The sequence below is a fragment of the Pseudoliparis swirei genome, chromosome 24 (genome assembly GCF_029220125.1).
Source record: "Pseudoliparis swirei isolate HS2019 ecotype Mariana Trench chromosome 24, NWPU_hadal_v1, whole genome shotgun sequence".
In the NCBI taxonomy this organism is placed as follows: Eukaryota; Metazoa; Chordata; class Actinopteri; order Perciformes; family Liparidae; genus Pseudoliparis; species Pseudoliparis swirei.
The window spans coordinates 6,559,773-6,585,276 of NC_079411.1; the positions used below are offsets into that span (position 1 = coordinate 6,559,773).

The 25,504-nt window shown below is 43.5% G+C and overlaps 2 protein-coding genes across 3 annotated transcripts; one reads left to right on the forward strand and one right to left on the reverse strand.

The window, feature by feature from the left end:
* marchf1 (membrane-associated ring finger (C3HC4) 1) lies at nt 1-21,604 on the forward strand. 2 transcript variants are annotated; one of them, XM_056409646.1, is made up of 8 exons: nt 1-154; nt 260-499; nt 11,713-11,763; nt 12,789-12,862; nt 16,706-17,500; nt 17,646-17,826; nt 17,936-18,080; nt 20,036-21,604. In XM_056409646.1, exons 2-8 carry the CDS (start codon nt 413-415, stop codon nt 20,491-20,493), a joined length of 1,791 nt encoding a protein of 596 aa, XP_056265621.1. In that variant the 5' UTR covers nt 1-154; nt 260-412; the 3' UTR covers nt 20,494-21,604. The 2 variants fall into 2 exon arrangements, with proteins under 2 accessions (XP_056265621.1, XP_056265622.1); XM_056409647.1 differs by lacking the exon at nt 1-154 and adding an exon at nt 1,259-1,334 and having other exon boundaries at nt 463-499.
* Nucleotides 20,777-23,654, reverse strand: tma16 (translation machinery associated 16 homolog). The gene is made up of 7 exons (XM_056409648.1): nt 23,577-23,654; nt 23,358-23,467; nt 22,896-22,933; nt 22,707-22,791; nt 22,425-22,573; nt 22,287-22,329; nt 20,777-22,016 (listed from the first exon to the last, which is right to left on the reverse strand). Exons 1-7 carry the CDS (start codon nt 23,577-23,579, stop codon nt 21,839-21,841), a joined length of 606 nt encoding a protein of 201 aa, XP_056265623.1. The 5' UTR covers nt 23,580-23,654; the 3' UTR covers nt 20,777-21,838.
* Nucleotides 23,655-25,504: the final 1,850 nt, after the last annotated feature.

Consider the following 25,504-nt stretch of genomic DNA (forward strand, 5'->3'; position numbering starts at 1 on the left):
CTCCGCCCCACTGAAAGAGACAACACACACACACAAACACACGCACGCCGCGACAGCATTCATTTTTTTTGCCTCCTTGTTTATTGCTCGGCTCCATCTCCAACTCTTCTTCTCACCATCTCTCGCTCAGCAGGAGGAGGAGGAGGAGCGCACTGTTGAGTAGTTTCCCAGTCGTCATGACGACCTCACACCCCACCATCTCTGGATCGGTCTTCCTGTTGCCACGGTGAAGTGATGTCTTTCCAACTCCGCTCCTCAGGTTGATCCGGATCGGGCTGAGAAAGGAGAGCGAGCGCCTTCGGCTTTCCCCTTAAAAACCTCTCGTGGATGGGCGAGCGGATCACACTCAGAGACGAGGATCGGACAGGAATGCTGTAGCAGTACCACCGGAGCGTTGCCTGGAAACAGCAGCATGCCAATACAACAGATAACTGTGGTCCCAGCCAAGGAGACGGCGAGCAGCGGCAAGAGTGCCGCTCGCTCCAAAGACAAGACCGAGGTGAGTTATGAGCTCTTTGCTGTCTTCCTGAGCCTCAGAGGTGCCTTAAAAAACCTGTGGCTTGATGTTTTTTTGTTTTTTTTGTTTTGCAGTTAAGGTTTAAAACTAGTGAAAAGTTTGTCAGATTACAGAGATGTAAGATTCCAGTTGAAGGTAGAAGTATTTTGATGTTCCTCGAGCATTGATCTTGATTGGTGTGTCAGCTTCCAGTTCCAGTCTTTTCAACTCAGTCTCACGTACATTACCTGTCGCCTTTTATCACTGTTCCCTCATTCGGGGTTTGATTCTTTCAACGGCCTCTTCCATAGAGCCGGACATCGTGTCACATCTTAGAACATCATAGAACATTTTAGAACATCTTAGAACATCATAGAACATCTTAGAACGTTACCCCAAGTCGTGTTTTTTCTGGCAGCGGGGAGTGAGTTTGTGTTCACGCCGTCCCTCGTCCGGACCAGAGCAAGAATTCATTGAGCTCTTATTTGGGGTTTTAACTGTGGCATGAAAATGTTTTCACTTTCTCACATCTGGCACAACTTTCTTGTGTCTTTTATTCAATGCCCTACCGTGATAACAAGATCTGCATATAAGAGTCTTAAGTTGTGAGCTCTTCATTCTTAAGTGACCTAAATAAAGGAGAAACTCCACTGTCGGGTTATGGAGCTGGCATCACGAGAGCACGGGCTGAAGGCTTGATCCAAGTAAGCCCAAGGAGAGAGTGTGACGGTCCCCGTGTCTAATCACTAATCATGTCCTTAGGTGAGTGATTGCCGGATGCAGCACACCTGGTCCGAGAGCAGGAGGGCATAAAGGCCTTGATCTCACACTGTGCATGGTGCGTTGTTCTCCTCACAGGTGGAGTGGTGGTGGTCGTGGTTTACTTTGCTGCTGGTCCCGTTGCTGTTGGTTTCCTTGGGTTTGGCTGACAACACTTACACTCCATTACACACACACACACATGCACATGGGCACTACTGATGTTACTGACTGCCACTCTTCACTACGTTATGTTTAGTTATTACGTAAAATAAACACTTTTCTTTGACTTAATGCTGTGTCCGCGCCATATTTGCCATGCCCTAAGAGCCGGGTTGTGACAAATTGGGGGCTCGTCCAGCTTTTTCCCGTGTGCAGGTGACTTGGGAACGTGTAGCGGTGGGCTGTTGAATTTGTTTGCTTGCAGCATTTGCGGCAACTACACGGTAAAAAGTGTTCTTAAGGTGGGTTTACGTCGTAACCTAGCTGTACGTGGAGCATATATGCAAATGTTTGGTTGAGCACTTTCCAGGGCATTAATTTGTTGTTTGTGCCGCTCGTGGGATTTGAGGTTTTGGGTTTGAGCTACTCCGTAAATTACGATATTTATTAGGGATGCGCCGATCCATATCGGCCGATATTCCCATTATCGGTTTTGATCGGCGTTCTCAAAACGGCCGATCAGATGACATAACATCTGCGAGAACTATCAGACGCTTCAATCGCCGCGCACATAGCGGAGACGATGCGCCCGGCGAGGGCCGCAGAGTGAGAGGTCCACGAGGGGATCCTCACGCACCGAGCGGCGTCCCCGTCCCCAGAGTTGAATCACTGGGTCAACTCAGCCGACTGACATGTCTGAGCCCCTATAGACTGATGCTCACGGTAAACGCATTCGATCGGGAGCGCGCGAGGGTTTTGATAAAGTTAGCGGAAGGATTTAAGTGGCAACATCAGGTTTTGCAAAGTTAGCGGAAAGAACCACGTGAAACAACATCCGTTTATCAAAATAAGATGTCGACAAATCATACACGAACATATCAAATTAAACAATTAACTGATTTTGTATCTTTATGGATAGTTTCTGAGATTTAGCTTAAATTATGCTAACATTAAGACATTTTTACTGTACCAAGGAAGAGTTTATAAAAATAAGTCAGACTTTTGTATGTTAAAAAAAGTCCTGAAAATAGATTTCCCCAAGAGTTCCAGGAAATGAATAATGCAGATGTGTTCCATACATATGTGAAAACCCCTACAATAGCAATCAAACAATTTTAATGTATCAATTAGGACATTTTTCAAAGTAAAAGTCCTAAATGTTTAAAGAAATCGGTAATTTCTTTAATGTTTGAGTTGGTTTATATATGTATTTCCTCATAGTCCTAGGCAATAATGCTACACAATAAATAGAATGCTTCAATCGACACCGTGATCGGTATTATCGGATCGGCAGATACTGATTTCGGTGATCGGTGATCGGCAGATACTGATTTCAGTGATCGGTGATCGGCACCAAAAACCTGATCGGTGCATCTCTAATATTTATTGTGGTCTTTGCTTTTCAGTATTTGAGGAGGTTTGTTACATTTATGCTGCGGCGGGTCCGGATCACGATTGCAGGTTGCTCTGTGCGTAAGTGGTGTGGAGTTTCCCCTGGTAGGCGTAGCGACGTTCCCTGTTGGGTTCGTTGAGCGGTGTTTGTTGTTGTGCTGTGGCGAACGTGGCTGAAGCTTGCTTGGGAGCATGGCCGTGGTTTCTGTGGAGTTGCTAGCTTGCTAGTCGCTCTGCTAAACCAGCGGTCTTCAGTGCATAAATACCCACCACAAGTAGCTGCATGAAGACTAGGGACGAGCTTTGATAGTAGGGAGACTCTACACCAAGTTGAGGGTTATTCCTCATTGCACGCAGGGGTTCACTTTGTGGGGTCTGTCTGGGTCTGCCGTGGGGGTAAACGTGGCTTTTGTTGGTCGTCTTGGTAAATAGTTGAGATGTCGGAGGCTGAGGCGTTCGTTGATGCTCCATCTCAGGAGTCCCTGGATGTGTGCACAAGAGAGCAGCTGCTTTGGATCGCAGATCATTACAAGGTGGTGGTTGAAGGGGACAAACGTTTCAAAGAGAATATCAAAGATGCTATAATGTCAAAATTGATTGAGAGAGGAATTATGTCTGAGGGTGAAGATTCTGGCCCCGTTTATACTGCTGTGTCTTTTCGAACTCATGGACTAACGTTTGAGCAACAAAAGGAGATTTTGCTGTTGCAGATGGAACATGAAAGGAATAAACAGGAGAGTAAACTGAAACATGAAAGGAGTAAACTGGAATTGGAGAATAGTAAGCAGATAGAAATGGAGAGAAACCGCCAAGAGCTGGAGAGATATCGTTTGTCTCTGATCGCAGATGGCAAGTTGTCCTGGGACGGGCGGGGCCCACCGGGGCCCAGGCCTGCGGGGAAGCACGTGGATGTGAGTAATTCGCGCTGGTTGCCACCGTTTAACCCTTGTGTTGCCTTCGGGTCATTTTGACCCGAATCAATATTACACCCTCCCCCCGCCTTCGGATTAATTTGACCCCATTCAATGTTTAATGTCGGTGTTCTTTCGGTAGTCAACAAACAAACATAAAGTGCCTCACACTTAAACTTGGAAAACAATATTAATTCTAATAATTTTCTGGAGGTTTTAATTGCTGGCATCAAATTGAACCCAAAGGGTAAAATATGTTAGTAAATATAAAGGTAACAGGAGGGTGAAACATTGAATCGGGTCAAAATGACCCATAGGCGGGGGGAGGGTGTAATATTGATTCGGGTCAAAATGACCCGAAGGCAACACAAGGGTTAATGAGAGGGATCCTGGCACGTTTTTTTTGCTATTTGAACGGGTAGCTAAGGCTAGAGACTGGCTCGATGAGGACTGTGCACTGATGCTTCAGTGTGTCCTGTCAGGGAAAACACAGGAAGCGTATTCCACTTTGAGTCTGGAGGACAGTTCGAGCTATACTAAGATAAAGGCTGCGGTGCTCAAAATCTACGAGCTGGTGCCAGAGGCCTATCGCCAAAGTTTTAGATCCTTGGAGAGGAAAGTAGATCAGACGTATGTGGAGTTGGTGAGAGACCTATCGACTCATGTTAAGCAGTGGTTAACTGCCCTCGACGTAGCTACGTTTGAAGATCTGTGCGAGTTGATGGTTTTGGAGCAGTTTAAAAATGTCCTTCCAGATCGTGTTGCGACGTATATTATCGAGAGGAGCAGCGTGACTGCTGCTGATGCGGCCGTGTCAGCAGATGAGTATACAGGACTGTCTCAGAAAATTAGAATATTGTGATAAAGTTCTTTATTTTCTGTAATGCAATTAAAAAAACAAAAATGTCATGCATTCTGGATTCATTACAAATCAACTGAAATATTGCAAGCCTTTTATTCTTTTAATATTGCTGATTATGGCTTACAGCTTAAGAAAACTCTAAAATCCTATCTCATAAAATTAGAATATTTCCTCAGACCAAGTTTAAAAAAAAATGTATAACAGCAAAACAAAATCAAACATTTGAAAATGTCCATTAATGCACTCAGTACTTGGTTGGGAATCCTTTTGCACGGATTACTGCATCAATGCGGCGTGGCATGGAGGCAATCAGCCTGTGGCATTGCTGAGGGTTTATGGATGCCCAGGATGCTTCAATAGCGGCCTTTAGCTCATTTGCATTGTTGGGTCTGGTGTCTTTCAGCTTCTTCTTCATAATACCCCACAAATTCTCTATGGGGTTCAGGTCAGGGGAATTGGCAGGCCAATCGAGGACAGTAATGCCATGGTCAGTACACCAGTTACTGGTGGTTTTGGCACTGTGGGCAGGTGCCAGATCATGCTGGAAAATGAAATCCTCATCTCCATAGAGCTTTTCAGCAGACGGAAGCATGTAGTGCTCTAAAATCTCTTGGTACACAGCTGCATTTACTCTGGACTTGATGAAACACAGTGGACCAACACCAGCAGCTGACATGGCTCCCCAAACCATCACTGACTGTGGGAACTTCACACTGGATTTCAAGCAACTTGGATTTTGCGCCTCTCCAGCCTTTCTCCAGACTCTGGCGCCTTAACTTCCAAATGAAATACAACACTTGCTTTCGTCTGAAAAGAGGACTTTGGACCACTCTGCAACTGTCCAGTGCAAAAGGATTCCCAACCAAGTACTGAGTGCATTAATGGACATTTTCAAATGTTTGATTTTGTTTTGCTGTTATAGTTTTTTTTTTTTTACTTGGTCTGAGGAAATATTCTAATTTTATGAGATAGGATTTTAGAGTTTTCTTCAGCTGTAAGCCATAATCAGCAATATTAAAAGAATAAAAGGCTTGCAATATTTCAGTTGATTTGTAATGAATCCAGAATGCATGACATTTTTGTTTTTTTAATTGCATTACAGAAAATAAAGAACTTTATCACAATATTCTAATTTTCTGAGACAGTCCTGTATGTTGCTTCATAAAAGCGGTTTTAGAGAGTGTCGCAATGTTTTGGGTGTGCGGGGAAATGTTTCTGAGGCAACTGTGCAGGAGATGCGTTCAATCAAGGTGGGAGGGTTTAGATCTGGGGTGGACAATAGTAATACCTGTAATTATTGTCGAGAGGAGGGGCATTGGAAGGCAGATTGTCCTTTGTTACAGTCTAGGCTCAGGGATGCGAGGCCTTCTGCCTGTGCGGCTGCAGTTACCGGCTGCTGCGTGGCTGAGGAGCTTCCGTCTCACTCATGTGACCTCAGTGTTTTGGCAGCTTATGCTCCGTTCATTCGAGGTGGATTTGTGTCACTTTTAGGAAGTGAGGTGAAGGTCCCGATAAAAATCTTGAGGGATACAGGGGCCTATGATTCGTATATTGTTGGCTCTGTTTTGCCTTTGTCTGAGGAGACTTGACACTGGTGACTTTGTTCTCAGTCGCGGGATGGGATTGAAGATTCTCCCTGTTCCTTTGCACAAGATGATGCTTGACTGTGCACTGGTGAAAGGTGAGATAGCTGTTGGTGTGCGTCCGGCGTTACCTATTGAGGGGATACATTTTATTTTGGGCAACGGCTTGGCTGGTAGTAGAGTTTGGACTGACACTCTGGTGGTGTCGGAGGTCCCGGTTCTGTCCGGGCTTCCTGTGTCACTGTCGCGCGGAGAGGTCGTGGAGCAGCGGGGTGGGGATTCGTCTTTGAGAGAAATGTTGAAGCGCGTTTTGCCCGTTTCGGAGATGAATGGTGCAGTTAGTGGCTACTTCTTGCAGAACGAGATGTTCGGAGGATGGCTTCCCATTGGTGAGGATTGTGGGGGAAATGAGGTTTTCCATCTTGTGGTGCCGACTGGGGTACGCTGTCTTGTCTTGGAGGTGGCGCATGATAGGTGTGGACACTTTGGGAGCCGGGGAGCCTTAGAGAGGTTTCGCCAGACCCTTGGGTCTCTTCTGTGTGGATTTTGTGCTGAGCTGGATGTAGGCTGGGAGGAGGGGCTTCCGTGGTTGATGTTGGCTGCGAGGGAGGCTGTACAGGAGAGTACAGGTTTTAGCCCTAGTGAGTTGGCTTTTGGACATTCTGTGCGTGGTCCCTTGGCAGTACTGAGAGATGGCTGTGTGGATACGAAGTTGCCGGTAGGACTGGTGGACTATGTGAATGGTTTTGAGCATCTTTTGTTTCTAGATAGTGGTGTGGTGTGGGAGAAGTTGTCTGTCACGAGGTGGAGTGAAGAGGTTGTATGACCGACCTGCAGAGCAACATGGGTTCGGTCCAGGAGACCAGGTTCTCGTACTTGTGGCTATTGTTAGTTCCCCTTTTCAAGCTAAGTGTACGGGTCCAGGCACGGTCACGGAGAAATCGTCTTGTCACGGGCACCGTTAGTACGATGACGGTGATCCGTTTGGACACCGATTTTGACTTAATGCTGTGTCCGCGCCATATTTGCCATGCCCTAAGAGCCGGGTTGTGACATATCACAGTCGATGAGTGGGTGCACCTGTTCACACTGAGTGAAAGCCACATACATGTATACAGAATGCATCATGACCTTAATAAAGCTTCAGAGTGGGTGTTCTGGTTATGGAGAGAATGGAGGTCATTGGGTTGTTTGGTTATGTTTCCACAGAAACATGAGGTTTGCACAGAAACATAACCACAACAACACAACCCTGGTCAACGAATATTTCACGTCATAAAGAAAGACTTGAGATGTGTAAACAAAGTTTGAACGCTGCAGCTGCAGCTTCCTGGCTGGTGGTCTGGTAGTTTTTTGATCCGACGCCAAAATATAGTTCTCGTTCCACGCTACACCACTTAATCGCCTCTGCAGAAACATGCACATGTCCACGCTTAGACTCGCCAAAGTGTGTTGTGTGCATCAGTCAGTGTCCAGAGGAGCAGACGCTGATGTAAGCGGCAGTGGGATGTTGTCTCTGATGCGACGCCTGATTAAGTTAACTCTTCTTGCAGTGTTGACAATCGGTCGGTTCAGGTTAATTGGATGTAACATAACATGTTCATTGCTTGTGGTGAGGAGTCAAAGAATTAAGATGCATGATCGTTTATAGTCGGGACCACAGCCTGTATGTTCGTTAAAGGAAGACTGTAAAGCCCGATATACAATATTAGCTCATACATTTAAGGGAAAAGATCATTAGCATGTTTCAATATTTCTATTCTCTATCTGTGTTTATTGGGTGTGAACTAAAAGAGTTGGCAAATCCGAGTGTGATTATGATACAGATGCATCCACAAATGCTTCAGACACACACACACAGAATAATGTTTGACAGATTTGATTGGAGTCATCAGACAGGGAAAGACTGAATAGCAACACATGGATAGCAAGTTGAACGTGTTGGTGTCTGAGAGACTCTGTCACAAGCTTACCTGCTTACTTCTTAAAAGTTAGATGATAACATAATTGGTGTTTTCATAAAAGGGCTCCAGTTGTGTTGAGCTTCGCTTGACACCAAGCAGAGCAACATGGCCAGCCGAGCTCCGTCAAACGAGTCCTCCAGCAACAATTTAAGGTTTTAGCACAGTTTAAGAAAACCTTTCTGTCAAAGTTGGTGACCTGTCAAACAAAATGCAGGTCATGGTTAGAATCTTAAGGAGCTAAGCAATGCTACACACCTGTTGGACCAGTCTCTCCAGTGAACACATCAAGGAAACTGGTTTCAAACTGGTCTCATCCTACTGCAAAAAATGAAAAGAAAAAAAGATCAATCATCTGTTTGTGTGGATGACTCTGGTCATGTTGTGCTGTGGAGACCCAACCTTTTCTGTACGGTAAACATTGGCAGTATTTGAAACCACTGATGACCACAGTATGGAGGATACAGTATACAGTACTCACTGTGTACGTCAGTCGCAGGGACGTGTGGTCAGGGGAGGCAGGTGAGGCCTCACCAGAGCCTCACCTGTCATCATGAGTAAAAAAAGTAAAAAATAAAATAATGATAACTTCAAATTTATATTAATATTTGTCCACCGATCTTTATGTATGTCTAATATCGAACATTTTATCATCAAAATCGCTGAATTTGCCTATTTCCTGTTCAAATACAGGATGAAACGAGAGCTGAGGCAGCGACGAGTCGAGCCTCATCTCTGATTGCGCAATCCATCACAAGCTGGGTTGATACATGCAATTGGCCCGTGCGGGTTGCCGTATCTCTGCATGTCGCCAATATAATGTTTGCAGATATGTTTATTTGCCCTGATTTTCCACAGTCTGGCTAAGGTCTTTAACCATTACAGTTTAATGTTTGTAAGTGACATACTTAGTTTTGCTGATGGTAAATAAAACCGCAGTGAAAAGGCGCAGGGTGAGGCAGGTAGTACTCTGCCTCACTGAAGGGGGCGCTAGTGAGCCAACGGGTACTTGTTGCTGCTTCTTCTACGCTGAGGCGCCAGGCGAGTCAAGTCCGTTTGTTTTTGTATTTTGCTTTCTTAATTCAGACTAGCGCCGTTTAGCTAGCGGATGCTAATAGCGCGCTAGCGTTCTAGCGTTTCCGGTTCTGTGTTGTGACGTCACTAGTGACATCACAGAGCGCCGAAACAGAGTTTATATATAGAAGTGATTTCCAGCAGGAATTTACTCTGTGACTCTTATTTATTTTGCAGTGTGCTAAGCTTGAACTTTTGTTTCTGCTCATTTACTTAAAAAAATAATACATGGTTTAGCTTCCCCGACCCTCAATAAATGTATTCTGTGGCATACTGAATATTTTTCTTTTGTTACATATTGAAAACAACAACAATCAGTATGTTCTGCTTTCAGAGAGAAAATCTGCCAACTCCTCATTATTCTTATACATTATTAGAATCATGACCATGTGTGCCTATTGTTTGTTTTTCAAGTTGTATTTTCGTTGACAGCTTTTTGACAGCCCAGTTTACATGAGCACATGAACACATCACATAGCTAAGGCTATTGCAATGATGAAGGGGCACACACTCGCACATCCAGACAAATGACGTTTTTATTTCACTTTCTTTAACCACATTATGAAGTAGATATGATTGTTGTTGGCAGATAATCGGTTTCGTGACTGATCTCTCCTAAACATTACAAGCATGCACCCTTTGTCCAGTACTTGTCTCCTTGTCGTCTAACACCCAGAGGTAACACCCAGAGGAGGCGACAGCGTGCTCTGACTTCTGAACTTCTGATTTAAACCTGGCTACCAGCAAATCCCTTGATCAGCTTAGAAGATGCAGTCTTCTACCTGTCAGTGTCTCTCTTTTTTATTTCACTGATTCTCACAGACTGTCTGTGTGGGGGTTGCTTTATATATATATATATATATATATTTGGGCAAGTGAGCAATTATTATTGAGTCGTGCATATAGGCGTGATACATGTATATAATATCTACGTACAAAAGGTGAACATGTATTGCATGTAAGTTTACAATGACCATCAGTATTTTAAATAATAAATGTGACTGTACCAAATATTGGAAAAGGAAATAATATAAATACATACACACACACACACATCAACCAACATGCTCTGCTATGATGGTTACAGTTAATATTCATGTGGGGGGCTCGGGAATGCATTATTTCAATAAGTCTCCTCACAAAGATAGAAGTACAAGGGACGTGTGTGTGTGTGTGCAATTTCAAAACATATCTTATACAGAATCCAGCTCCTCCACTCCACAGTGGACCGCTGAGTCTGCAGGTGTTTTTGAGACAAGACATATGTAATCCCATAATGCACCTGGCAGCCAGGAGCATCTCCAGGGTTACTCGGGATGAAAGCCAACTGGAAGTAGTGTTGGAGGAAAAGTTGATTCGATTTCTTGCTGCAGTTACTCGTTCAAGTCTCTATATTTGCTTGATTTCTAAATATGGCTTTCCCAACAAAGTAAGTGTTAAGTCAACATTGTCTGTTTTGCCCACTCCTCACTCTGTGTGGCCCAAATCTCTTCAGCAACCATATTCTCAGCCTGAATCCATTTATTTAATGTTTTAAAGAAAACAGGATTTAACTCATGTGAACACAGAAAGTTAAATCCATATATATCTACTCTACTCTACTCTATATCTACTGCTTGTGTAAGATGCTGCAGGAAAGGAGGCCACAGATGTCCGAGTGTTGAGTTCAAGGTATCACTGTTGAGTTCTTGGTACTCTTGCAAGTCCTATAAAAAGTGCTCTTAGTTTGCTTAAAATAGAGACGCATAGCAGAGCGGCGTCTCGTACACTAAGAGGAGGACGACCAGGTAATAGGATTGACTGGCTTTAGCTCGGGTCACAATGAAATAACATACACACGTGGCCACGCATGATTTCTGATGCTGGATTTGAACCAATCAACACACAGCCGGTCAACACTGAATAATTATTTAATTATTATATTGTTCCCTTGCTGATTTAAAGCATCATCTTGTCTAATGTGTCTTCCTATCTGATCTTAAACTTCCTGAACAACAAACAACTCAAGGAATTGTCCCACATTTCACTTATCTTTGGAGCCTTTGTGGAGAGCGGTAAACAAAGTCTTAGAACAGTGTCTGACGTTAAAATATTTGACCAAGATGAAACTGACAGCAGGTTGGAGCGACTAGTTGATCGACAGAAGAATAATAGCCAAGAGTATTAATAAATCATTGGAAACGATCTGGTGTCAGATCCTGGAGATGTTCTGCTTTCTTTGATTTATAATATATTTAAAATAAACAGAACATTTTAAGACATGAGCTTGTAAACTAATAGCCAATTTCCTGATTATTAATCACCAGATTCTTTGAGCAGATCACACTGAAATGTTATGGTGAGATGAATGAGCCCCGAGCTCCGATGTTCACGTGAGTGCATTGGATTATTGTTTGAATGTTTTATAGAGAGAGACATCTCTGGTTCACGCCTCAGGCTGCATTGACATGTGCCAGTGAAGCATCACATACTGTGGTCTCTCATGGTTTTCTGTTTCTCCTTCTCCCTGCAGCGGAGGAAGAACCCCGGGCGCTCAGGGAGTCGATCCAGCAATATTTCCAAGGTAACCGCTGGATATCAGAGCTCTTAAAGGGCCAATATCAAGGTCGCAGCTCCCAGTGTTATGAAAGCATCCTTTACTCAAGCAGAATCGAATGTGCAAGCATGTGCCGATGCCAGAAGTCTTACTTACCAATCAATACGAGGTTGATCTCAATACACACGACTCATGAGACACCACGTTATGCTTGCTGTGACTTTGTGAAATGTGGAAGAGTTTCTTGTAGCAATAAACCCACAGAGAATCGACACGTGTAGCTCAGCAGGTCACTTTGGCCTTTAAGCATCTCTAAGCAAATTGTTTATTATTTAAGAGCAGATTCACTAACATTCATTTAACAGCCGTAGCATCTGTTGATTGCAAAAACACAACAACAAAAAAGATACGTTCTGAAAAAGTTAGAGGGCTCCGAGCTCCGATGTTCATGTGAGTACAGTGAAATAATGTTTGAATGTTTAATCGATAGAGAAATCTCTGGTTCACACCTCAGGCTGCATTGACATGTGCCAGTGGAGCATCACATACTGTGGTCTCGATAGCATTTTGGTGGCTCTAGCAGCAGAAATGAAATATAATATTAATAATCTGTGTTCATTAATGTTGGAGTTGTTGTGTTTTTGGTGGTTTAGAATAATCTCTCCATATCTGCTGAGGGAGAAGGTCCTCTTCATGGAGTACCTGTCCCTTTAACAACTAGCTAATGTACAAAACCTCTCAAATCCAGCAGCTAAAGAATGCTGGAGAAAAAAATAATGTTGGATGCTTCTGGATGTGTCCACGCGAATTTATTAACAATACTTGATGAGGCTGTCAGCATATCTCGGGCTGTTTTTCACTCTAACAGTCAAACAAATCAAATAATTAAGCTCAAAGATCCTTCTTTCGTTTTTTATTTTTCATTATGTATCGTTGGAAAGTGTTAAGATGCTGTGATCTTTTGATAACCCCGTGATGGTGAATTGGAGTGCAGGGTTGTACTCGCAAAGCATCATGAAAGAGTCATGAATTGAGTCTGTTGGTGGTTTCAGGCCAGCAACTCTACAACGGGACACACTGCGGCCTCGAGAACATCCATCTCCCCGTCTACTCAGGACATATGCAGGTGAGACAGCCGTCTCTTTCAGTTACAGCCAGAGTTTCAGTCACCTGGGCTGAAAGTGAAAGACACTTCTTGAATAACAGCCAACAAAAACATTTCCCTAAAAGCTCACGAGCAGCCACAGTTGTCTCTGTGGTATTTGCATACACGGTGTCATCTCCACTGGGTTGGAGATGAATTCAGCATGTGCTGCCGCACCCAGAGGGCGTCAACTAAAGTAAAATGGATTCATAAAGGCAATGATGCTCCCCGAGGGCAATCGATGAGGGGACGATGGCCGATTGTATATTATTCTATCCACTGGTGGTGCGGTTACAGCTGACAGGCTCAGTCCTGTGACTTCAAGGTGGTTTTATAGCGGTGTGAACATGTCAAAGTCAAAGTCAGTTTTATTTGTCAATTTTCCATATGTGCAAACATACAGAAGATCGAAATTGCGTTTCTCTTCTGTCCAACATAAAGTGAATTGTGCAACATATAGACAACATAGAGTGCAAAAACTTGTGAACATATAGACAACATAAAGTGCATAGACAACATAAAGTGCAAAATAGTAAGAAACATGTAAACATATAGACAACATAAATTGTGCTAGCAGCATTCAGACATGTGAGTCTGAGAGAGGACGGGTGGGAGGATGGGAGAGAGTTCAGCTTCCTGACAGCCTGGTGGATGAAGCTGTTGGACAGCCTGGCGGTGTGAGCCGGGAGGCTCATCTCCTCTCCCAGAGGGCAGGAGGCTGAAGAGACCGTGTGAGGGTGGCAGGAGGTCACTCAATCAAGGTCGCTTCTGGGCAGGTGCGGGTGTTATATGTCCTGCAGGGATGGGAGGGGGGAGGGCACCATGATCCTTTCAGCTACTTTCACTATGCGCCTGGGCGTTCCTGCTGTGGTCTGTGCAGCAGCTTAGGGGGGGAGGCACCACCATCCTTTCCCTGCTGCTTTCACTATGCTGCTGCAGCAGGCCTTCCTGCTGTGGTCTGTGCAGCTTCCACAGTGATGCAGTTGGTCAGGATGCTCTCGATGGTGCCGCGGTGAAGGTGCACATGATGGATGGGGGCTCCTGCTTTCCTCAGTTTCCGAGGAAGTAGGCGCCTGTGCTTTCTTTTTGCCAGCGTGTTGTTGGTTCCTGAGAGAGGTCCTCACTGATTTCCACCCCAGGAATTTGGTGCTGCTGACCTGCTCAATGTCCGCAGCGTTGATGGTCAGTGGTGGGTGATGGGTGTGGCCTTTCCGGAGTCAACAACGATCTCTTTGGTCTTGCTGTTGTTGAGCAGGAGGTTGTTGGCTCCGCACCACGTGGTCAGGAAGGTTGACCTCTGTGTAGAGGTCGTCTCATCCTTGGTGATGAGACCTATCAATGTTGTGTGCTGCAAAAACTTGATGATGTGATTGGTGCTGTAGCTGGTTTTGCAGTCGTGAGTCAGCAAGGTGAAGAGCAGGGGACTGGAGCACACAGCCCGGGCCCCCCTGTGTGTGTGAGTGGCTGCTCTGTTTGTTGCCAACACGTGCCAACGTGGCCTCTCTCCTCTCTCAGTCAGGAAGCAGCGCAGCCACAGCCTGAGAGCCCAGCAAGGTCAAGCTTGGTTGATTGTGGTGATGTTGTGATGTGGAGCCTAAAGTCTATGAACAGCATTCTTACATATATTCTTTTTTTTCTTTTTTTTGGGAGGGGTGGGGGCAGGGCAGAGCAGAGCAGATTGCATCCTTGGCGTGATATGCAAACTGGAAAGGCAAAGGGTGGGGGGGAACTGGAAGAGGATGGAGTGGATGCGACAAATGACTTCATTCATGAAGCACTTCATGATGAGGTGGTCAGTGCCACTGGGAGAAGAAGATGATGATGATGAAGAAGGAGTTGGTTGGCACATGTGGATGGTGGTGGTGATGGTGGTTACCTAAGAGTGCAGAAGAGAAGACAAGTAGTAAAGACTAAAGACCTCCTCTATCAGTCCTTCAGCACGTCCTTGTTGTCTGCGCCCCAGGATGTTTGGGTTGTGATGTTTGTGGGTGTTGCCTCTTCACGCGGCCAGCACTCTCAGACCTGGCAGCACGTGGGCTGGGAAACCTGATGGGGGAGGGAGGGGAGTGTGGTGAAAAGTGCTGTTGGCCGGCTTCAAACCGGTGTAAGCTGTTTGTGTTGTTGTGAGATGTTGCTGTCGCAGTTCTGATGTGGGTTTATGGTCTCTGTGGTGTGGCCCGCCATGCCCGCCACAGGCTGTGTCTCTGCTTTTTTAAAAGATTTTTCTTTTTTTTTGTTTGATTTTTTGCTTTCCTGTTGCCTCGGGTTTTGTTTTTGGTCTTTTGTTTTCAGGTCCGTTTTCCTCCCTCTTCTCTGAAGATCTTAGTCCCCTGCTCTGGCCGATGGCTTGGTTGGCCTGTGCTGGTGGACTTGGTCTGGGTGGTGATGTCATCACTTGTCACATCATCAAATCAGTCAAGCTGTTGAAGTAACAGTGTCTGTAGTGTCTGTGTGATGAGTGTGTATGGTCAGTGTGGCTGCTGTTTAAACATCTTGAGTCTGCTTCTGGTCTGTGGCCCTGAGGAGGTGAGGGGCCCCTCCTGGAACCGTCGTACCTGCTTCAGAACTGGTCTGGGCTGCTACTCTGGGTGGCTATGCTGGCATGGTACCTATGGGTCAGAGGGGGAGAGGGGGTGGAGGGGGGTGGGTTGCGTACCTTGATGGTTTGGTGTCTTGTGTCCAAAATTTGTGGTTTGCTTGTGTAGCTGTAGGGGTGAAGTGTTTGTTTGTATGGTTGAAATCTGCTGGAAGTGAAAGTGAAATTTCTGTCTTTGTGAGCTGTTCTGGGTGAGTGGCCTGTACAGTTCTTGTTCACATGTGTGATGGGTGTGAGTGGCTGGACCTCCATTTGTCGAATAGCATGCTCAGATCGTTCCATATTCATCATTTCCTATTCTGATTACCGAGCCTGATAATCAATCAATCAATCAATTTTGTTTTCACTTCATTGTTGAATTATGTCCAATTATTTTATTATTATTTTTAACATGGAATACCTAATTTCACATTCATGGTAAACATTTGCTGAATTTAGACTATTAGTATTAGTATTGGTCCTGATACTATTTTGAGTTTGAAAATCTTATTTAGATAACATTTCATTACTATATTGACATTGTCCATTCTGACTAAATATAGTCTCATATAATTCTAAATGCATTTATTAGCCTGATGCTAACCTATTTATTTAAATTGGCTATTGATTCTGTATTATACTATTGCAAAAGAGCAAAATGAGACTTAACAACTTTACAATTATATACATATTCTTGCATAAGGGACAATGTTTCTGACTTTCATTCATTCTAACTTCTGTTAAGCTGTTATTTTTTGAAACGCTGTCAACAAGACAATTGTTACAACCTCAAGTGGTCTCTAGTCAAGCAGGTTAGTGTGGTTTGTGAGCCTGTATGACTGTGTGTGGGTGTGTGTGTGCATGCGTGCATGTGTGAGTGTGCATGCATGTGTGCGTGTGTGTGTGCGTGGTTCGCGCGCACACGCGTGTGAGAGTATGTGTGTGTGTGTGTGTTTGTGCGTGTGTGTATAATAGGATCAACTTTAACTTTATCAGCCAAAAAGGGAAACTCTCTTGGTCAAGGATGCAAAAGAACCCCCCAAAAATAAATCTGTAGAAATAATACAAAGGCTTCATATCCAGACCTGCTCTGATGTGTGTTGTATGTTCTTTTATTTGTATAAATATTACAAACTGTCAGGTTTCAGCCCATTTGTTTAGGTAACGTCATGACATTCACATCTTCTCCATCTCGTTTCACCTTATCATCTCTGTGTGTGTGTTGTGTGTGTGTGTGTGTGTCTGTTCAGTTCGAGCCAGCTGACTCGTTTAGAGGAGGAGGTTTCTGAATCACACAAAATCATCAAGCCCACACACACCTCTGGGATGACCGTCACCCCCGCCGCTCTGGGCTCGTCGGCTCAGGCGCAGAAGAAGCAGGTGAAGCGGCACCACCGGCGCAAGAGGAGCAGCTGCACCGCCAGAGACTGCGTGGAAACCAGCGGCCAACAGGAGCAGAGAGACCGCAGCGAGCCCGGGGAGGAGAGGGAGGAGAGGGAGGAGAGGGAGGAGAGGGAGGAGAGGGATGAGAAGAGGGAGCGGCCCGCCAAGACCCGGAGGGAGCTCCCCGCTCTCTTCCGCTGCTCGGTGGCCCCGCAGTCAGACTCGACCTCTGACGATGAGGCGTCGCGCGAGGCCCCCAGCTGGAGCAAGGAGAAAGCCCGGAGAGGTCGCCGCCGGGAAAGGGACGGAGCGAACGGGGGCAAAGGAGGGGAAGACCGAACTGAGGTCATGGAGCTGCAGTCGGTGGGCTCGGATGAAGGGAGGGAGAACCTCCCTCTGGTGGAGGGCAGCGGGGGCCTTAAGAAGCGCCTCGGGGCCTCGATTAAGGGAGACGGCTCACAGAGGGGCGGCAAGGAGAGGAGTCTCAAGTCAGGAGACGGCTCCTCTTTGGCAGAGGACGCCGAGGAGCTCATCGCCGCGAGCTACCAGGAGAAGGGGTCGGGGAGTGGGGACATGTCGGTGCCCACACCACAGAAACACTGCGGGATGAACGGAGGCACACAATGGCAGTACACGGAGGACTCTGAGACGGAGGTCTGCAGGTTAGTGGGGTCAGAAAAGGAAACTCTTGGTCAAGGATGCAAAAAAATCCCCTAAAAATACAATGAATCCACACAAATGGTTCCAACCTGCTCTTATGTGTGTGGACTGTTTGTTTATTTCCTGTGTGTGTGTGTGTGTGTGCAGGATCTGCCACTGTGAGGGGGAGGACGAGTGCCCGTTGATAATGCCGTGTCGCTGCACTGGGAGCCTGATTTTTGTCCACCAGACTTGTCTCAGCCAGTGGATCAAGTCCTCGGACACTCGCTGCTGTGAACTCTGCAAGTTTGACTTTGTGATGGAGACGAGCCTCAAACCTTTACACATGGTAGGCACACGCTTGTGAATCTTACTCACAGGAAGCTGTAATAAAAAGCTGTAACTTTTTTCTCTTCAACCAATGCCCCCCCCCCCCGTTCTATCTCTCCATCTTCCAGTGGGAGAGGCTAAACATGTCGACGGGCGAGAGGAGGAAGATCTTCTGTTCGGTGGTGTTTCACCTGATAGCAATAGTGTGCATGTTGTGGTCGGTCTACATTCTGTTTCAGAGAACCGCGGAAGAGATCAGACTCGGGAAGAGCAGTGAGTACCGTCCTCCATTCTCTCTCTCTCTCTTTCTCACATCCCAGAGACACACAGAGTGAAAGAGTTATTATGTCGTACAATAATAGTTTAATTCTTTCTCACCTAAAGGTCTTTGTGGCAGCTGGGGGTTCTCTAATTGGAGACCCCCCCCCCACCCAGCTGCCACAGTCTTGCCTTGACTTTAGTAAACATTTGCAAAACGTACTTTTTTTTAAATGTATACCTTTAAGATTCAATTTGTAAAAGTTTTATTTGTCACATGGTCAGAAAAAGGTTGATTCTGATAGCATACTCTGGTTTCTGATTAGTGATCAGAAACCAGAGTATAATTAATATGCTGTATGCCTCACTGTGTGGACGATACTGGGACCATTCTTTGATCTGTAAGGCTCAGGCTTTCCTAACTTTGTCTAAAACTAAATCTAACGCTATCTGATCGGTCTATTGTCACCGATATTCCAATCGGTGCACTTCTACTGTAAAGGAAAGTGTACAATAAAGAAAAAAGAATTATTATAAGTGTCATAATACAAATTACAAAAATAAAGCTCAATAATAAAACTAAAGAATTATTCAAATTAAAATGCTGTAAGTTAAAGTGCAATTATTCTATTCTATAAACATGTCTATATGTATTACTGCCCTCCACAGAAGTGTGTATCACATCCTGCCACCTAAAACAACACAGGAGCATTTAACTGCACTGTGGCGCCCCTTGTGGTCAGAGACTCCACTGGGCACCTGTTGACCTTCAGCCTGTCTGACTCTGGTGTTGTGATTATTGAAGGTACATTTCCTCTGTAGTCACCCACAGTGTTCACGTTTTCTCCAAATCAAGTAAAACTAGCGAAACGTATGTGTATATTGTTCAGCATAAACAGTTTAACATATTCCTGAATCCAAAGACTTTGAAAATGCCATTTTATTTAAAATGACCAGACACTTGTTTGTAAATATGGTAACAATGTGCAGTAACTTTCCGATAAAGCTACCGCTGCATCAGAATGCTTCATAATAAATATGTTGTTAAATCAGGAAATGTAGCTCAACAGCATGCTTAGCTTAATAACTACAAACTTAATTAACTTCACACCAAATTTCTTTTAATTGAAATTTAACATAGACCATCCATTAAAGTAAACACGATTGCTTTTTTAATGTTATATATGTTATATTACAGACCATTATTATTATTAATGCAGTTGAGGAAAGTAAGGTAAGAAAAACATTTAATTCAAGAGCAGTATATTATTATTATTATTTCATCACAAGGACCAAGAGTTTCACTCCACTTTTATTTGAACTTGGAATAGAGCCCTCAGTACTTTTGTCTCTTCATTGTTGTGTTTGTTGATGGCGTGGTGTATTATTCTATTATTGCAGGACTTCAGATATATTAATTGTATCTAATAAATAATAGCCAAACACATTTTTGGTTCATTTGGGGATGCACCGATCCGACTTTTCAGTCCCGATACCTGAGCTTTGGGTATCGTCCGAGCCGAGTACCGATCCGATATCAGTGTCTTTAAATAATCTGTATGCCTCATTGTGTGGAACAGAATGGGATAACTCTTATGTGTGAGGCCTGAATAAATACTGCTTTCCTGAGTTTGAAGAAAACATAACAATTACATCCATGGATACACATTTACTGAACTGGTTTGTATCATTAACATAATAAACTGACACCAACTACTTGGTCAAACCTTCCAGTATCGACCTCATATACAATATCGGTATCGGTGCATCTCGAGATTATTCAGAGCTGATAGAATTAAAGAGAAATTACACTCACTCTTGGTTGCAGACGCATTTTGGAGAGTTACTCTTCTGAATTACTATACGCCAAATGGTAAACACAGCTCTACACAAACCACCATCATGATCCAATACACGTGCTGCAGGTCGACGTACAATGTGTGTGTGTGTGTGTGTGTGTGTGTCCTCAGGTGTGCTCGAGTGGCCCTTCTGGACCAAGCTGATTGTGGTGGCCATAGGCTCCATGGGCGGCCTCATCTTCATGTACATCCAGTGTAAAGTCTACCTGCAGCTGTGGCGCCGCCTCAAGGCCTTCAACCGCATCATCACTGTGCACAACTGCCCCGAGAAAGACCTGCACCACCCCCAGGGCCCGGACCGGCACCCTGACCAACGGGCTGCACGAAACTGTGGAGATTCCGGCCAGTTCGCCTTCCGTCCCGGATCCAGATGTGCAGACGGACTCGGACATGTCGGTGGAGGGCGCGGTGGCGCCGGCACAAAACCCCGTCTGAGTGATTCTCCTCCCACTTGGGAAAGAATTATGAATCCCTCTCTGTTCATTCAACGACACAAGCTAGACTCGTACAATACTTTAGTGATGTTCATCTCGAATCCTGTGACGACTGACCTTGAGAGATGGATTTAATGTCCTTCAGTGATCACGGAAAACTGGAAGACACGAAGGCTGCAGTGACGGGAATGTGGAAAGTATTGAAGAATGTGGCAGCCTCGAGAAAAGAGGGGGCGGAGGGCTGTTATGTAAACGCCATCAGCAAGAGGAGTTTGTATGACTGTAGTTATGTGTTATTAGTGATGGTGTTATTCCTATATGCACTTTCTCCAACGGCACACGAGTAGAAGTTGTGAATACCCGGAAGAAGCTTTTCAAGGTCTCAGGATGCTTCAAACCACGGACGTTGACAATCAACAAATGTTAAGATATTGACTTTTTTATTAAATAACACAATATTGAAAATGCTGGGTAACTCGCCTCGCACGCCAGGCTTAAAGCGCATGAAGGGAAAGTTATCGTACTAAACTTTCTTGACAGTTAAGAGTTCACCGTCCACGTGAATGTACTTGCATACTAGCAGGTGTAAGTACGGAAGAACGCATTGTTGCCATGGAGACGTGGTAGTCATTGAAATGGAAGTCGGGGCGTCTCCGTTGACGGGCATTTATGTCATTTCCGCCCCCCCAAACGTGCACGCCGTTCAGCGTAGTGGACAAACGCGTAAAAGGTTTCAGATGCCGCAACTGGACAATCATGTCTTCGGACACCAAAGAGTCAACACATGATTAGTAGAGAAATAATTATTTAGCTTGGTCTGAAAATGTGATGGTTGAAAATATAAATAAAAATAGAAGAAATTGTATTTATCGAAAGTTTTTAATATTTCTTCAAATAGCAAATCTTAAAGTATCCCAGTTATTTTTGACGTTTGGACAGTTTGCAGCTTTATGAGGTTGTGTTAATTATACATTAATGTAATTCAGTTCATGTCTTTACATCAGACATGACACACTGTGTGACTGACCGGTCCGTCTCTAAAAAGGTAACCGTTCACACTTCACTTTTCTACAGGGATATTGAGATTTTTTAAAATCAGTGTCACTCCCTCTCATTTCACAGAAAGTCTCTGTTTCTTGTAGCCACAACATCTGTCAAAACCTTTTATATCTATCTCCGATTGGATGAAATGGAGTATTTAGGTATACAGTTTGCTTGTGCAATAAACAATGAATGTAGAACCCTTCACCGGCTGGTGTGACGTTACTGAGCAACAAGAAGACGTTAAAGGAGGACACACTGATACAAGTTTAGTTTGATGTCTTTGAGAATTAAGCACCATCTTCTGGACAATAATGGAGCAGCCACATTGCTTTCCCCCACAGACACACACACACTTTTTATCTATAAAAAGTATTTTGATGTTCAGCGCAAGTCATTTGGAGCTTTGAGCCACAGTCAAATACGAAGAGTGTCAGTTTCAGTTCGACATCAGCACCATCTCCTCCACCTGCTCGTCATCATCATCATCCTCGACCTCATTATCATCTTCTGAGTCATCTTCTTTATCCTCCACTTCATTTTTTGTTTCCAAACCTTTGTTAGAAACCTTTCGCAGTTTCAAAGTTGGAAGTTTCTTCCGATCACCAGTCCACTCACTGCCGAAATAAGGAGAAACAAAATGTCAACCGTTATCAGAAAGGATGTTTAGGAATCATAGACTTAATATCAGTTGTATTGAGAATCATTAACATTTTTTGTGACTTTTTTTTAATCCATGTAGTTCTAGAAACAATTGGAATGCTCTTATTTCATCATTTGTGTGATCATGTTTGTCAAATCATGGAAGCTGAATAATTACGGCTACTTCTCATATACAACAAATGTAATTAAAAAAAAAATACAAGCTGAAATCTCGACCGACTCACCGGAATGCTTTCAGATTCTTTCCATTAATGATGTCTGGAATCTCTGCAAAGAAGACAAAACACAGGATCATGGCATCTTTCCTAAAACACTGAACGGTTGCATGTACAAGATGTACATGTGTATGCATATCCACTCACCAAACCCGATGCCCTCATACTGCGCTCGCTCTCGCTCGATGGTCTGTTTGACGACCGCCTCTCTGGCGCCATGGAGACGACCTTTTCGACCTTTGATCCCGTTCACCAGCTCAATCTGCTCTAGTTCCAAATCAAACCTTTGGAGGTATCTACACATACACAAAGAACACACACACAGGCTCACTAAATGACACAATGCTTCAAATTAAAATATGTTTTCGCACTTCACATTTAAATGGTGATTGGAAAAAAACAAATGAACATAAATCATAAATCGTTGACCTTTCAACCAGTTCACAGGCATCTTTTTTGGTGTAAGTTGACTTTTCTGGATCCAACTGTTCCTGAAACCACAACAGCTTCTCACCTACGAGTCAAGAGACAAATAAATAAAAGAAAAACAAGATGTTAATGGTGAGCCATTTGATCCTGGTCGCCAGCAAGTGTGCAAGAATGATAAAAGGAGCTCACCAACGCCGCTCAGACGTGTTGCTTTGTCACTCCTCTGCCTGCAGCATCAGAAAAACACATTAAATGAAAGTAATCAGATTCTACAACAGTATGTGCTAAGCAATGATGAATTACCGACAAATGATTAACGAATTGCATATAGTGTTCTTTCCTTAAGTATTTTAATGTAATGCTACTTTTAACTTATACTTCACTGCAATTAGGGAGCAACTGTTTGACTTTTACTTCACACACACTTGTCTGTTATGGCTCAGTTTTTGTTCCATACAAAAACAATATACAGTTTATAAAAATAAATCGATAGTTTTCTTGAGGGGAAGATTATGTTTAAAAATATATAATATTATGGACTCTGGTAATTCGTTTTTATTGGGCCGACTGTTTTACAGGAGTCAGGAAGTCAACTGCGCTTAACCGTAGCTCACGTGCTGCATGTATTTGTTTTTATTTCATTCCTCACACCTTTCTTTCTTTTTAAGTCGGATTTCTTCTCCTGCGAGGTAAGCAGCTTTCCTGCTGTTCGGGTGAATAACCTTGTCCGGAGCTTTTCCGTTTCCTTTCTGAGGCCTCGGCTGAAACACATTAATACATAATATTAAGGTTAATCATCGAGCTACTGATCTGTCATAACTGTAATCACGAATAGTACACTGACATAAATAAACAGAGTACCAGTCTTACCATTTTAAGCGCTTGAAAACACGTGTGGTCCTCTTCTGTTGACAACTGAAGCGGAAGTAGACTGGTCCGTCGTCCAAATTTGTCCGTAGGTGTTGCGGCGAAAAAACAAAACGTTTCCGGTTTCTAACGCGTCACACATTTAAAGTCATTAAACTGATCATGGAAGTGATTCAAGCTATTATTTGGATAACTCAACAGCCAGATATTTATTTATTCATATGAAAATCATTGTGATTAATGTGCTTAATTTAAATTGTGATATATGGATATATGGCCATAATTAGAGGCGACGGGTCAGCCCCACCTACTGGCAGCAGAATGAAGTTGTATTTTAACCGCGAAAACCTGAAAATGAATGCAACTCTGGATTAATACATGATTTAAAAACTCATCGGTTGCTGCTCCGCTATTTATAAGTTTTACACAATGTAAGGTCAGTGGCTAAGATTATAGTTTTAAATGTATGTTTTAAATGCGCTTGAATGGTATCATCCATGCAATTTGATTGGTTGTTTACCAAATTACTGTGGTTGTCATTGGGGTTTTAGTTATCAAAAGTATGTAACGTTGGTTCCGATCACCGTGACGGATTATTTTCCTCATTTTGAATCAACAATTTATCACATTATAAACCAAACCGTTGGTTAATCAATAAATAAATGATGAGATTTAATGTGGTGTGGTTCTCCACAACAAACTGCTAGGTTGACTACTAAAACGGTTTCCCTGACCGGAAGTGAAAGCAGCAGGACAACGTGGTAAAATAAACGTGAAACAGCCCATTATGACACATTATAAAATGGTGTTATATGTTGTTTTTTTGCATGTTTTTTGATAAACAAATTAAGCAAACTGTATTTATACAACACTTCATTTATAATGATGGCATAGTGTTTTACACACTGATGAGTAAAACACAGATGTAATTAGGCCTACACATTATTATCCCTCTATATGTGTATTGGTGCGATGATACTGATCTGTCCAGGTCAAGCTGCTGCAGCGAGACTAGTTGGGACCAGTCAGGCTCCTGCAGCACCTCAGGCTTTGCTTGGTTCCTTCTTTAAAAGATCAGATATGAGGCAGAGGAACAAGCTCTGGTTTGCTTCACGCTATAATAATAAACAAAACAAATAAAGTAACTTTGAAAGCTGGTTGATTTTGGGCCCAGCACTTGTATTTGTTCGTGGTATTATGGTGGACACTTGTACCGTTCACATACTTTTGTGTACTTTTAATCGGGGGTTGTTGTTCAAAGTTTCAAAGTGCTATAATTCGACAATATATCCCTTGTGCATAAGCAAAATCTATTTAGGAATTTCCCACTTGTGAGGCCCTGACCTCAAGATGGGATGCATTGAAAGATAATTGACCTACTTCCCTGTCACGAATGCTATTGTGACTGAATAGGAAAAAATACATGCAGCCATGTTCCCAAATCTTTTGCAAAGCTTTCCAAGGAGAGTGGTGGCTATTTTGGTTGTATGATGTAGATGTTCAACAACCACATATTGATTTGATGTTCAAAAGTCAATTTGCTTTTCGCAATAAATGTTGTCTTCACCTTTTTGTTCAACAGGAAATTCTATGTGCGCCATTGGTGAATCTCAGATTTCTTCACAATGCCAACGGAAGAAGAAAAAAACACTTCCAATGTCGGAGACGCCTGGTATTTTTCACTTTATCAACGAAATACAATTCTTAAAAAATAAACCTTTCTGGGGAGCGATGAAGTCCAGTGTTGGAGCATTCAGAACCTTTATGTAAAAAAAAAAAATCATAGTACAAATACATCTAGTGTATTGAAAATCCTTCGTAAACACAAGTACAGACATTTTATAAAATGGTACTTAACAAATATATATATATATATATATATATCAAAATATAAAATACTATGGCAAATCTATTATTATATATTACATTAT

What these genes read in the sequence shown, in the direction of transcription:
- tma16 (XM_056409648.1), bottom strand. An exon ending in CGACTTAAAAAGAAAGAAAG is followed by an intron (nt 22,934 to 23,357) that starts GTGTGAGGAATG and finishes CTGATGCTGCAG; the next exon opens with GCAGAGGAGTGACAAAGCAA. An exon ending in AAGAATCTGAAAGCATTCCG is followed by an intron (nt 22,017 to 22,286) that starts GTGAGTCGGTCG and finishes TTATTTCGGCAG; the next exon opens with TGAGTGGACTGGTGATCGGA.
- marchf1 (XM_056409646.1), top strand. Translation starts at nt 413, where the DNA reads ATGCCAATACAACAGATAACTGTGGTCCCAGCCAAGGAGACGGCGAGC. An exon ending in TCTACTCAGGACATATGCAG is followed by an intron (nt 12,863 to 16,705) that starts GTGAGACAGCCG and finishes GTGTCTGTTCAG; the next exon opens with TTCGAGCCAGCTGACTCGTT. An exon ending in GCCTCAAACCTTTACACATG is followed by an intron (nt 17,827 to 17,935) that starts GTAGGCACACGC and finishes TCCATCTTCCAG; the next exon opens with TGGGAGAGGCTAAACATGTC.